At 48.3% G+C, this 12,679-nt stretch overlaps 1 protein-coding gene across 1 annotated transcript; it reads left to right on the top strand.

Annotated features, from left to right (window-relative positions):
- Positions 1-14: 14 nt before the first annotated feature.
- On the top strand, positions 15-12,167 carry BYSL (bystin like). The gene is made up of 7 exons (XM_017878253.1): positions 15-613; positions 6,503-6,665; positions 9,234-9,372; positions 9,736-9,869; positions 10,514-10,674; positions 10,845-10,947; positions 11,486-12,167. Exons 1-7 carry the CDS (start codon positions 346-348, stop codon positions 11,829-11,831), a joined length of 1,314 nt encoding a protein of 437 aa, XP_017733742.1. The 5' UTR covers positions 15-345; the 3' UTR covers positions 11,832-12,167.
- Positions 12,168-12,679: the final 512 nt, after the last annotated feature.

The raw sequence follows: 12,679 nt of genomic DNA, 5'->3' as shown, positions 1-12,679 counted from the left end.
ACATCATCTGCGGATTCCCGCCCACAGGTTTCTAAATCCAGACATTCCCGTTTGGCTGAGCACTCTAGGCCTAGATCCATGAAGCTAAGAGAGCGACACTCAAAGACTGCACTGTTGAGAGAAGCTAACGTTAAAGGCTGTGAATATATTGGGGAGTCCAGCTCCGGAACCCGGGAGCTCTTTTAGTGGGAGGGGCGGCGCTGATGGCGCTTCTGGCCTCCGAATGCTAGGGGGCGCTGTGATCGCCGCGTGGCCTCTTGGGAGCTGGGAGTCCACCGAGCAAGCGCATTCTGGCCTTTTCGCAGTCCCCACGTGCGAACTTCCCCGGCAACGTTTTCGAGAAAAATGCCCAAATTCAAGGCGGCCCGTGGGGTCGGGGGTCAGGAAAAACATGCGCCCCTGGCCGATCAGATCCTGGCTGGGAATGCGGTGCGGGCAGGGGTCCGGGAGAAGCGGCGGGGTCGCAGGACCGGAGAAACGGAGGAAGAGTATGTGGGACCCCGGCTGAGCCGGCGGATTTTGCAGCAAGCACGGCAGCAACAGGAGGAGCTCGAGGCCGAGCATGGGACTGGGGACAAGCCCGCGGCGTCGCGGGAACGCACCACGCGGCTGGGTGAGTGTCTGGAATGAGATCCGAGGAAGACAGTGGCCAGTAGTGGGGCGGGGTGGACAGCTAAAAAGTGTCTGGCAGGGGAATTGCTTCGAGTCAACAAAGGGTCTGTATTACACTTGCAAAAGTAGTGGAATGGGAGATTGAACCGTGTCCAGAGCCCTCCGCGTCCGCTCCTAGTTTAGGCGCTCCCTTCTACACATCCCCTAAGTTAGGCCAACAGTAATCGCTCGCTCCACCCTAGCATTTTCCATTGGTTTTGTAAATAAATACGGGATACCCACTACGAGCTTTGCACTATGCTCGGAGTTCTATCGAATGTTTGGGTACAGAAGTAAACTACATAGGCACGTCTGACTTAAGGACCTTACAGTCAAGCCCAGTAGAGAGTCAATTAAGTAGACTCTTAGAATAATATTTTTCCATGATAAAGTATCGCTTCCCTGGTAACAATAGCGTTGGTCTTGAGAAGCTTCTCCGATTGCAGCAGGACCTTTTAAGTTGAGAACTGAAAAACGAATGGGAAGCCTTATGAGCAGAAAACACATTGTTTAGCAGCCAAAGAGGGAGAGAGATGAAAGACGTTTGATATTTTCTCACTAAGGAGGGAGTGTTGACCTCTGAGATGCTTCATCCGTTTTTCAGATCTCATCTAAAGCAATATTTGACGCAACTGAATAGTGGCCTCCTGGCCACAGTATCCTTACTTGGGTTTTAAGACATCAACACTCCTGTTTTACTGCCACCTCACTTCTCAGTATCCTTGACTGACTCTTACTGCAACCTCTTATCCTCAGTCCTCTGACCTCTTCAAATATTCTCTGGTGCTGGCAAGTTTCATGGTTTAAATACCATCTCTTGGGTGACTACTCCTAACTTTATAGTCTAGCCCTGACCTCTTCCATGAAATCCATATTCTTATATTCAACTGCCTACTTGGCAACTCCAATTTGAAATCTAACAGACAGCTCAAATTTAACGTGTACAAAACAGAAATCCTGACCTTCTCTCCAAACCTGCTTCTCTCACCGTTGTCTTCCCTGTTAGTAGCGTATTCTTTCATTTGCTCAAGACAAACTTTAGACTCCTCTCTCTCTCTCTCCCCGTCTCTCCCTCTCTCCCCCACCCTATCTCCTCTCTCTGTCTCTCCCTCCCCACATCTGATCCGTAAGAAAATTCTGATGACTCTGCCTTCAAAGTATATTCAAAATCAGACAACTTTTCACCGCTTTGGAACACCATCCTGTTGAAGCTACCACAATCTCTCACCTGGATTATCACAGTAGCCTCCTCGTTAGTATCTCATATTCTCCTTTCTTTCTTTTTCTTTCTTTCTTTTTTTTTTTTTTGAGATAGGGTCTCTCGCTCTGTCACCCAGGCTAGAGTGCAGTGGCACAATCATAGCTCACTACAGCCTCAATCTCCTGGGCTCCAGCTATCCTCCCACCTCAGCCTCCCACATAGCTAGGACCACAGGTGTGTGCCAGCATGTCCAACTAATTTTTTTTTTTTCTTTTTTGAGACGGCCCAGGCTGTAGTGCAGTGGCACGATCTCAACTCACTGCAACCTCTGCCACCTAGGACCAAGCAGTTCTTCTGCCTCAGCCTCTTTAGTAGTGAAGATTACAGGCATGAGCCATCACATCCAGCTGATTTTTGTATTTTCAGTAGAGATGGGGTTTCACCATGTTGGCCAGGCTGGTCTTGAACTCTTGACCTCAAGTGATCCGCCCACCTCAGCCTCCCAAAATGCTGGGGTTACAGGTGTGAGCCACCGTGCCCAGCCGCTAATTCTGTAATTATTTGTAGAGATGAGGGCTCACAGTGGTGCCCAGGTTGGTCTCAAACTCCTAGGCTCAAGTGATCCTCTCTGCCTTGGCCTCCCAAAGTGCTGAGATTACAGGTGTGAGCTACTGCACCCTGCCATATCTCATACTCTCTACATAGCACTCCACAGGTGGGGGATTACAATGGTCTACAATGCGCTTTATGATCTGCCTCCTTTACCAGTCTGACCTCTTCTACTGCTTTCCTCTTTGCGCATTCCACTCCACCTATATAGGCTTCATTGTGCCTTAAACATGGGAAATTAGGGCGTTTGGCCTGGTTGTTCCTTTTCTCTGGGATAGTTTGTTCTCATACACTTGTAGGGTTACTTTCTCAGAGAGGCCTATCCACTCCATTTACGATTGCAGCACTCTACTCCATCTCCATACTCCCAATATTTCTGCCATATCCTTTTTCATAGTACTTTTTTTTTTTGAGACAGAGTCTCGCTCCATTGCCTAGGCTGGAGTGCAATGCTGTGATCTCGGCTCACTGCAACCTCCACCTCCTGGGTTCAAGTGATTCTCCTGCCTCAGCCTCCCAAGTAGGTGGGATTATAGGCGCCTGCCACCACGCCCAGCTAATATTTTTTTTTGTATTTTTAGTAGAGATGGGGGTTTTGCCATGTTGGCCAGCCTGGCCTCGAACTCCTGACCTCAGGTGATCCACCCGCCCCGGCCTCCCAAAGTGCTAGGATTACAGGCATGAGCCACCACACCCGGCCCATAGTACTTATATTTTAACCCAATATATTTATATGTTTATTTATGTCTGTCTTTTCCAATTAGACAGGATCTGGTGCGTTCAGGGTGGTATGGTCATAGACTGTCTCCTCCAATTAGAATGTAAGCTGTATAGAACAAAGTCTTTTGATTTCTCTTGTTCATGGATATATTGCCAGCACCCCCAACAGTGCCTCACATATAGTGTAGGTGCTTGGTGTTTGCTGAATGACTGGGTTAATGGGTAATGAATGATGGTCATGTAGGTAGGAGCCAAACTTGCAAAAGATTTAAAAACCATCCTAACAGCAATGGGAAGAATGGAAAGCTACTGGAGAATTTAAGTATAGGGCTAATCAAATCAAATATGTGTTTCTGGAAGATTACTGTCTGCAGAGTGGAAAATGAGTTGGAGGGAAGCAAGGTCAGAAACATGGAGATGAGTGAGCGACTTTTGAATAAATCCAGACAAGAAGTGATGCTGATCTACGCTTAGATGGGGCTGTGAAGCATGTGAGAGACAGTCTATAAGGTAAAATTGAATAGGATTTAGTAATTGATTGGGTGTTGAGGGTGAGGGCAAGGGATGAGGCAGGAGTGCCTCCCAGGCTTAGCATTGGATGGACAATGGTACCATTTCCTAAGCTGTGGATGGTTAGCGTTGTAGACCTAGGAGGGAAAGAAAATTAATATAGTTGATGACAGGTGAGATTTGAGGTGACTGTGAGTCATCCAAGAGCAGTTGTACAGGAGACACCTGGAGTTAGGGTCTGGCGCTAAGGAGAACCACCTACAAAGTACACATTTGGGAGACTGTTGGCACGTGGAGACAAAATGTCTGTTCCCCCTTAGCGTTTATCACATACTGCCACTGCCTTTGTTGTTAATGACCTATTGATACATAGCATTATAGCTCCCCACTTGGATTATTAGCCCCCCTTTCCAGATGCCCAGACATGTAGCCTTCCAAAAATGGAAGTTATTTAAATGGACTAACTTCATTTATTTTATTTATTTATTTTATTTATTTATTTTGTTTTGAGACGGAGTCTTGCTCTGTCACCCAGGCTGCAGTGCAGTGGCACAGTCTTGGCTCACTGCAAGCTCCGCCTCCTGCATTCACGCCGTACTCCTGCCTTAGCCTCCCGAGTAGCTGGGATTACAGGCGCCTGCCACCAGGCCTGGCTAATTTTTTGTATTTTTAGTAGAGACTGGGTTTCACTGTGTTAGCCAGGATGGTCTCGATCTTCTGACCTCGTGATCTGCCCGCCTCAGCCTCCCAAAGTGCTGGGATTACAGGCATGAGCCACCACACCCGGCCCCTTTTTTTTCTTTTCTTTTTTTTTTTTTTGAGACGGAGTCTTGCTCTGGGCTGGAGTGCAGTGGCACGATCTCAGCTCACTGCAACCTCTGACTCCCTGGTTCAAGCGATTCTCCTGCCTCGGCCTCCCTCCCGAGTAGGTGGGATTACAGGTGCATGCTACCACGCCCAGCTAATTTTTTGTATTTTTAGTAGAGACAGGGCTTCTCCTTGTTGGTCAGACTGGTCTCGAACTCCCGATCTCAGATGATCCACCCACTTCGGTCTTCCAAAGTGCTGGGATTACAGGCATGAGCCACCATGCCCAGCCAACTTCATTTATTTAAGTAGACTGGTGGATTGAAATCTGAACTCCACTGCTTGACTTTAAAGGCCCTCTAGTCTGGCTTCACCTTTCCCACCTACCTAGCATTATTTATTGCTATTGCCTAGGAGACACTTAAATCCGAGGCCTTATTTTCTCTGCGTCTGGAACACACTCCTCCTGCTCCCAAACTGCCTATCCAGTGTCTAATTGTCCTCGCCACTCATCCTCTAAGTGCATATGTTGTCTCTACCACTCATTGTGGCATATAATCAAACCCTAGTATGTGTAGAATAGTGGTGAAGAATGCAGTCTAGACCCAGACTACCTGTCTTGGGCAAATTATCAACTTTTTGGTGCTTCAGTGTCCTCATCTGAAACTGGGTATAATAATGGTATCCACTTCTTGGGTTTATTTATTTTATTTTATTTTTTAAGTTTTTGCCAATGTTCTCATAAGAAGGTTAGTTTATTTTTTTTTATTTTTTATTTTTTTTTTTTTTTTTTTGCGCCAGCGTCTCAACTCTGTGCCATGCTGAGGCAGTGGCGTGACCTTGGCTCACGCAACCGTCCACCTCCTGGGTTTAAGGGATTCTCCTGCCTCAGCCCTCTCCAAGTAGCGGAAAACAGCAGCACTCACCACACCCAGCTAATTTTGTATTTTTAGTACAGACAGGGTTCACCATGTTGACTCAGGATGGTCTCATCTCTTGACCTCATGAGCCGCCGGCCTCAGCCGCCCAGAGTGCTGGGATACAGACGTGAGCCACCAGCGCCGCGGCACTTCTGGGGTTTATAGTAAACAGTTAACATGGGTACAGTGTTAGAAGTGCCTCTACAGGCGGCGGGTGGCTCAGGCCTGTAATCCCAGACTTGGGAGGCGAGACGGGGCGATGGATCACGAGGTCAGGAGATCAAGACCAGCCTGGCTAACACGGTGAAACCCGTTTCTACTAAAAAAACAAAAAAACAAAAAACTAGCCAGGCGAGGTGGCGGGCGCCTGTAGTCCCAGCTACTCGGGAGGCTGAGGCAGTAGAATGGCGTAGACCCGGGAGGCGGAGCTTGCAGTGAGCTGAGATCCGGCCACTGCACTCCAGCCTGGGCGACAGAGCGAGACTCCGTCTCAAAAAAAAAAAAAAAAAGAAGTTCCTTCTACAGGCAGGGCACAGTGGCTCACGCCTGTAATCCCAGCACTTTGGGAGGCCGAGGTGAGCAGATCACTAGGGGTCGGGAGATCAAGACCAGCCTGGCCAACGTGGTGAAACCCCGACTGTACTAAAAATACAAAAAATTAACTGGTGGCGGGTGCCTGTAGTCCCAGCTACTTGGGAGGCTCAGGCAGGAGAATGGCGTGAACCTGGGAGGCGGAGCTTGCAGTGAGCCGAGATTGCGCCACTGCACTCCAGCCTGGGCAACAGAGCGAGACTCTGTCTCAAAAAAAAAAAAAGTTCCTTCTACATAACTGAGTATGGTATGTTAACTATTATTTATGGCCATTGCTTTCTCATTGTTTCCTGTGTATACATTTTGTTTCTTAAGCATGGTTGCAAGCCCCTGGGGACAGGGAGCTAATGCATGCCTCATTTGTTTCAGTGCACATAACTGTGTCTATCACAACCACATGTGAGGCCTGTACTACATAATGACTAAAGTTAAACTGACTAAATCCCTCAGCTACCTATTGCTGTGCTCATCCATTTAGTCTCCCCTCTTCTAGGTCCAAGAATGCCTCAGGATGGATCAGATGACGAGGACGAAGAGTGGCCCACCCTGGAGAAGGCTGCCACAATGACAGGGGTGGGCCACCATGCAGAGATGGTTGTGGACCCTGAGGATGAGCGTGCCATAGAGATGTTCATGAACAAGAACCCTCCTGCCAGGTAGGTCTGGGGATTTGGGATAATGGATCCTTGTAGAAAGTTCCCACAGGAAAAACAAGTTCCCTGGCAGACTTAACAATTCCCTACTTTAGGAAAGGGCCTGGAGTTGCTAGTTGTAGGGGACCGCCTTGACAAAACTGGCCCATCCTCAGCGGACCACTGTGAGTGGGAATGATCCAGCCTCAGAAAACATTGTGTCCTTCTGTCCATTTATTGTACAACTGCCCAATTGCCAGGGAAACAGCTCCAGGCCCATTTTACACCTCTGGAGAGAGCCATCCTATTGCATCTGGTTTTGGTATTCTTAGTTTTTTTAGTGGTAAGCTCAACTTCCTTGGACAAGTGTTCATATCCTAAGGTTCATTTAAGCCAGGGTTTTTCAACCTCAGCATTATTGACATTTTGGGCTGGGTAATTTTATGTGTGTGTGGAGGCTATCCTGTGCAGTGTAGGATGTTTAGTAGATATCTCTGATCTCTACCTTCTAGACTCCAGTAGCAACCTTCCCTCTAATTATGAAAACCAAAAATGACATCAGACGTTGCTAAATGTCCTCTGGGAGGCAAGACTGCTCCCAGTTAGGACCACTAATTTATTCCCATCTATAATAAATGGTAGCTCCAAAACATGCAGGCATTTAGACTGCCTGTGGTGAAACTCCTGAGCCCATAAATTTTGGCCGTGGGGAGTGGAGTCTAGGATAAGGGTCCTCAACCAGTTCATTCTGACCCTGTGATATTAACATAATGGTGTCCCTGATACTTTAGATTGTTTGGGGTTAATGCATCTCTCATTGCTAATTGTACTGTAAAAGGACAAGGAGGCTGATAAATTCTGTGGCAGCTTATTTGAAAATGCAGAATGAAGAAATGAAAATGAGCCCCTCCCAGATTGATGCCTAACAGTTGAAATACATGTCACAAAATATGTACTTGGGCCTGTCCCACCAGAGAGCCTCTCAGGTTCTCACTCAGCACCTCATAACTCCTACTTCACTGATAACGCTGACAAATTTAGCAGAATGCTTTTCCAACTTGCAGTAAATAGAATAGACAAGCTCCTTGAAGTAATCAGAACTTCTGGCAGTTGTAAGAAATGATAGCTGGCGTCTTCAGAAAGCAAGCCTAGATCCACATGAATTCAACAATCAGAGGCCATTTAGTTTAGGGGCACATTATAAGGTACTATAAAGCACCTTAACCTAAGACTTTCAAAAACCTGAGTTTGACTCTTAACCCCACCTGACGGCTGTGAGGCCCAGTTCCCATGTCTGCATAAGTTTCCGTGTCCTATAAGTGTTGCACTGACTCTAGGACTGAAAAGTCCCAAACTCAGTGCCTGGCATTGAGTAGGACCTCAGAAAAGAGGAGCAGTTTGTTTTTTGTTTTGTTTTGTGACAGGGTCTCACTCTATAACCCACGCTGGAGGGCAGTGGTGTGATCTCAGCTCACTGCAACCTCAACCTCTCGAATAGCTGGGATTACAGGCACGCACCACCACGCCTGGCTACTTTTTGTTTTATTAGTAGAGACGGGGTTTCACCATGTTGGCCAGCCTGGTCTCAAACTCCTGACCTCACGTGATTCACCTCCTTCAGCCTTGCAAAGTACTGAGATTGCAAACATGAGCCACTGCACCCAACTGAGGAGCAGCTTTAAATACATTTCAGTCTGGGCATGGTGGCCCAGACCTGTAATCTCAGCACTTTGGGATCCCAAAGCAGGAGCCCAGGAATGTGAGACCAGTCTGGGCAACATGGGGAGACCCTATCTCTACAAAAGAATGAAATACTAGCTGGGCCTTGTGCTATGTGCCTGTGGTCCCAGCTACTTGAGAGATTGAGGCAGGAAGATCGCTTGAGCCAGAGAGATAGAGGCTGCAATGAGCCATGATGGTGCCACTGCATGCCAACCTGGGCAACAGAGCTAGACTCTGTCTCAAAAAAAAATAAATAAATACACTTCAGCAGCCTCTGAAGGCACTGGTATTATATGACAGCTCACGGTGATGGTAATGCTGAATCATTAAGATAATGTTTGATATACCCAACAATACTGTGTTTAAGGAGGCTGAAAAGAACATAATCAGTCTTAGAAATACTTCCATAGATACACTGCTGTGTACTGACCGTTCCAAGTAATGAACAAACATTAACTTATTTAATCCTTCCATTAATCTTTTAAGTTGGGTACCGTTATTATTCCTATTTTACAAATGAGGAAACAGAGGCATAGAGAGGTAAAGTAACATGCCCAAGATCATACAGGGAGTGGGTAAGCCAGGATTTGAACCTGGGCAGACTGATTTCAGAATTGAGATTCATAATAACCTCCATACAACTGCCAGCTTTGTCCTAAATGGAATGACTTTCAGTTCCTTTGCACCCCGCAGTGATTCTGTCTGTGGTGGATGAATGGGCACAGAGAGGGAACTCTAAGCTGCACATCCCAGCAGGATCGCAGTATGTCAGTGCTCACAAGGGACTGTGGGGAATCTGGAGCTTCCTGGACAGTGACCACAGTGCTCCTTCCCTCCTCTCTCCCCTCCCCTTGGCACTTCCCCTCTTAGACGCACCTTGGCTGACATCATCATGGAGAAGCTGACTGAGAAGCAGACAGAGGTTGAGACAGTCATGTCAGAGGTGTCGGGCTTCCCTATGCCCCAGCTGGACCCCCGAGTCCTAGAAGTCTACAGGGGGGTCCGGGAGGTAAGAGCTGAGAGGGGAGCCACAGTGGAAGACCCCTTTGGGGGCTGTGGGCTCCCGCCACAGGCTTTTGCCTTTTGCCTGCATCTCATACTAAAGAAGTCATGGCAGTAGAAAACAGACCTAAGAGGCAGAATGTGTGGTTTCAGATTCCTGCTCTGCCTGTAAATGACTTGGCAACCTTGGGTCAGTTACTGGAACTCTCACTGGTCATCTGTAAAACGAGCATAATAATGGCACCTCCTTATAGGGTTATTGTGGGGATGAAATGAGTTAATATATTAAAAGCACCCAGACAAGTTCCTAGCCCACAGCAAGCTTGCCATATGTGGATGACAGTGATTGTTTTACCTCCCTCATCCCTAGGTATTATCTAAGTACCGCAGTGGAAAACTGCCTAAGGCATTTAAGATCATCCCTGCACTCTCCAACTGGGAGCAAATCCTCTACGTCACAGAGCCTGAGGCCTGGACTGCAGCCGCCATGTACCAAGCCACCAGGTAGAGTAGATGGGGGTTTGCAGGCCTTGGGTCTATAGGTGCAGGCTGGGCTTGGGACAGACAGGCTTTCCTTGCCTCTGGCCCCAGGGCCCTCTCTGCTACTTTATAGCATCATTTTTCTAGCTTTTCCTGTGTCATTTTTTGGGGCCAAGACCCAGTTAGCCAGTTAGGAACCCTCTGTGATGAATTTCTAGGGGAAGAGGCTTTTATAGCCACTGGGATACAGCCCTCCGTGATCAATTTCTAGGGGAGAGGCTTTTATAACCACTGGATACAACCCTGTAGCAGGACCCTCAGAAGTCTGTGACTGTCCAGGCATGCTCAGGGCCCTAGTGATAGCAAAATCGAGAGGAGCCATGATAGCAAGAGGAAGGAGAGTAGCTGAGTAGCCATCAGTTTGCACGAGCTCTGGCTCTCCCACAGACAGACGGCACTCCCCATTTGGGTATATCTCGTTGCCCCTCCTATTCTCTCTCTAAGCTGATGGGTGTTGCATGCACACAGCTCCCACACATCCCTCACTGAAAGAAAGGTCTCATATTTTACTTTAAAACCTCTTGTATGTACTATCCATGGTGATATTTAATGGGCTGGGTCCAGACTGTCGTGTGACTTGGAAACTTCCCCCACTTAACTCCCACTAGGATTTTTACCTCTAACCTGAAGGAACGCATGGCCCAGCGCTTCTACAACCTTGTCCTGCTCCCGCGAGTACGAGATGACATTGCCGAATACAAACGACTCAACTTCCATCTCTACATGGCTCTCAAGAAAGCCCTTTTCAAACCTGGAGCCTGGTTCAAAGGTGGGATCCCAGAGGCAGGGAAGAAAGGGAAGGGCTGGAGCTTCTATGGGGAACACAGCAGGCCTGGTGTGGGAAATTGCTAGCTGTCCCTGGGCTGGGTGGAATGCTTCCTGCTGTAACTCCTTTTTCTCATCCTGGGCTCATAGTGACTGCCCTTTGACTCTCCCCAGGGGTCCTGATTCCACTGTGCGAGTCTGGCACTTGTACCCTCCGGGAAGCCATCATTGTGGGTAGCATCATCACCAAGTGCTCCATCCCTGTGTTGCACTCCAGGTAGCGTTGCTGGGGGTGGAGCGGGGGGGTGGGGGCTGGTCAGTGGATATCCAGATAGTGGAATTGCCAGGACTTGGGGATGGGTAGAATGGAGAAGAAGCTAAGGATAGCCTTGGGTTTGTGCTTGTTTAAGCCAATGAGTAGGTGTATCATTATCCCCCTAAATGTAAGTTCTGCAACAACAGGGCCCGAGTGCCTGGTATAAATAAAGTACTCAGTAAATAGATGAACAAATGAGTAGGAAACACAGGAAGAACGTAGTTAGGGTGGAGAAGTTGAGATGTTTGGACCATACTCTAGTTGGGTACTGAAACAAGCAGTCTATGCTGGAGGTAGAGATTTGGGTGGATCCCTGTAGAGATGGTGACTGAAGTCAAGGGAGTATAATACGATTGGGTAGGTGAGAAGGTCCCTGGGGAATACCATAGTATAAGGGCCAGCAGGGGGAAGAAAAAAGGGGGAAAGCACAGAGGGAGAAGTAGGATCCTTCTTCCAATGTTTTCCCCGCTAACTCTACCCCACCTCCCTTTCCCACTAGTGCGGCCATGCTGAAAATTGCTGAGATGGAATACAGTGGTGCCAACAGCATCTTCCTGCGACTGCTGCTGGATAAAAAGTATGCACTGCCTTACCGGGTGCTGGATGCCCTAGTCTTCCACTTCCTGGGATTCCGGACAGAGAAGCGTGAACTGCCTGTGCTCTGGCACCAGTGCCTCCTGACTTTGGTCCAGCGCTACAAGGCCGACTTGGCCACAGACCAGAAAGAGGCCCTCTTAGAACTGCTCCGGCTGCAGCCCCATCCACAGCTATCCCCCGAAATCAGGCGTGAGCTTCAGAGCGCAGTCCCCCGAGATGTAGAAGATGTTCCCATCACCATGGAGTGAGAAAACAGTCAGTTGTCCTGGCCAAAGGGGTTTGGAAGGACACCAAGACCCCCATTGGTGACTGAAGATGACACCAAACCTTAATGGCTAAAGACCCAGATCAGGGCAGTGACAGATCACAGGAACATCTATGGCTCCCAGTCCAGGACAGGAAGGACTGAGGGTCTGGCTGGTTCCCTCTTCCATTCTAGGCCCTTATCCCTGTTCAGTTCTGAGAGCCGACTTATACCATACACTGGCATTCCCAGTCCCCAGCTGGGGCTTGGGGTGAGTACTTTTTCTATGGCTATTGTGTCAGGTCACTGTGGATAAAGGCAAAGGCAGATATTTATTGAACCTCTGTGTTTGGTGTAGTCAATGGAGGTGGGCATTACTCCTGTTAGTATCTGGAAGATGGAGGACACATTCTTGTCCCATTTATATGGGACCCACCTCCCTTGATCTCCAAGCTTGTTTCGTCCAGGCTACACTCACCTTGTTAGCCACCTGGGGCCACATCCTCTGCCTTCCCCCATCACAGGCTGCAGCAGCCAGGAGCAGGTTATCCAAAGATGGTCATGTGTCAGCTGTGGATGAAAGGACTACAAAACTGAGGAAAGCAGAGATACAGTCAAGAAAGGCCAGAGAATAAGGCTGGGCCCAAGAATGGTTAGATCAGAGCTAGCATCAAACAGGCTCCCTTTCTGGCTCTTCAGCCAATGAAAGCTTTAGTGACTAGTAAATTACGGCCAAGTGCCCCTTTTTTTGTTGATTTATTTTTTGAGACAGAGTCTCGCTCTGTTGCCCAGGCTGGAGTACAGTGGCATGATCTTGGCTCACTGCAGCCTCTGCCTCCTGGGTTCGATAGT

The sequence above is a fragment of the Rhinopithecus bieti genome, unplaced genomic scaffold (assembly GCF_001698545.2).
Source record: "Rhinopithecus bieti isolate Rb0 unplaced genomic scaffold, ASM169854v2 scaffold_9981, whole genome shotgun sequence".
NCBI classification, from domain to species: Eukaryota; Metazoa; Chordata; class Mammalia; order Primates; family Cercopithecidae; genus Rhinopithecus; species Rhinopithecus bieti.
The sequence above is the reverse complement of the archived record's forward strand: the minus strand, read 5'-3'. Positions and strand labels throughout refer to the sequence as shown.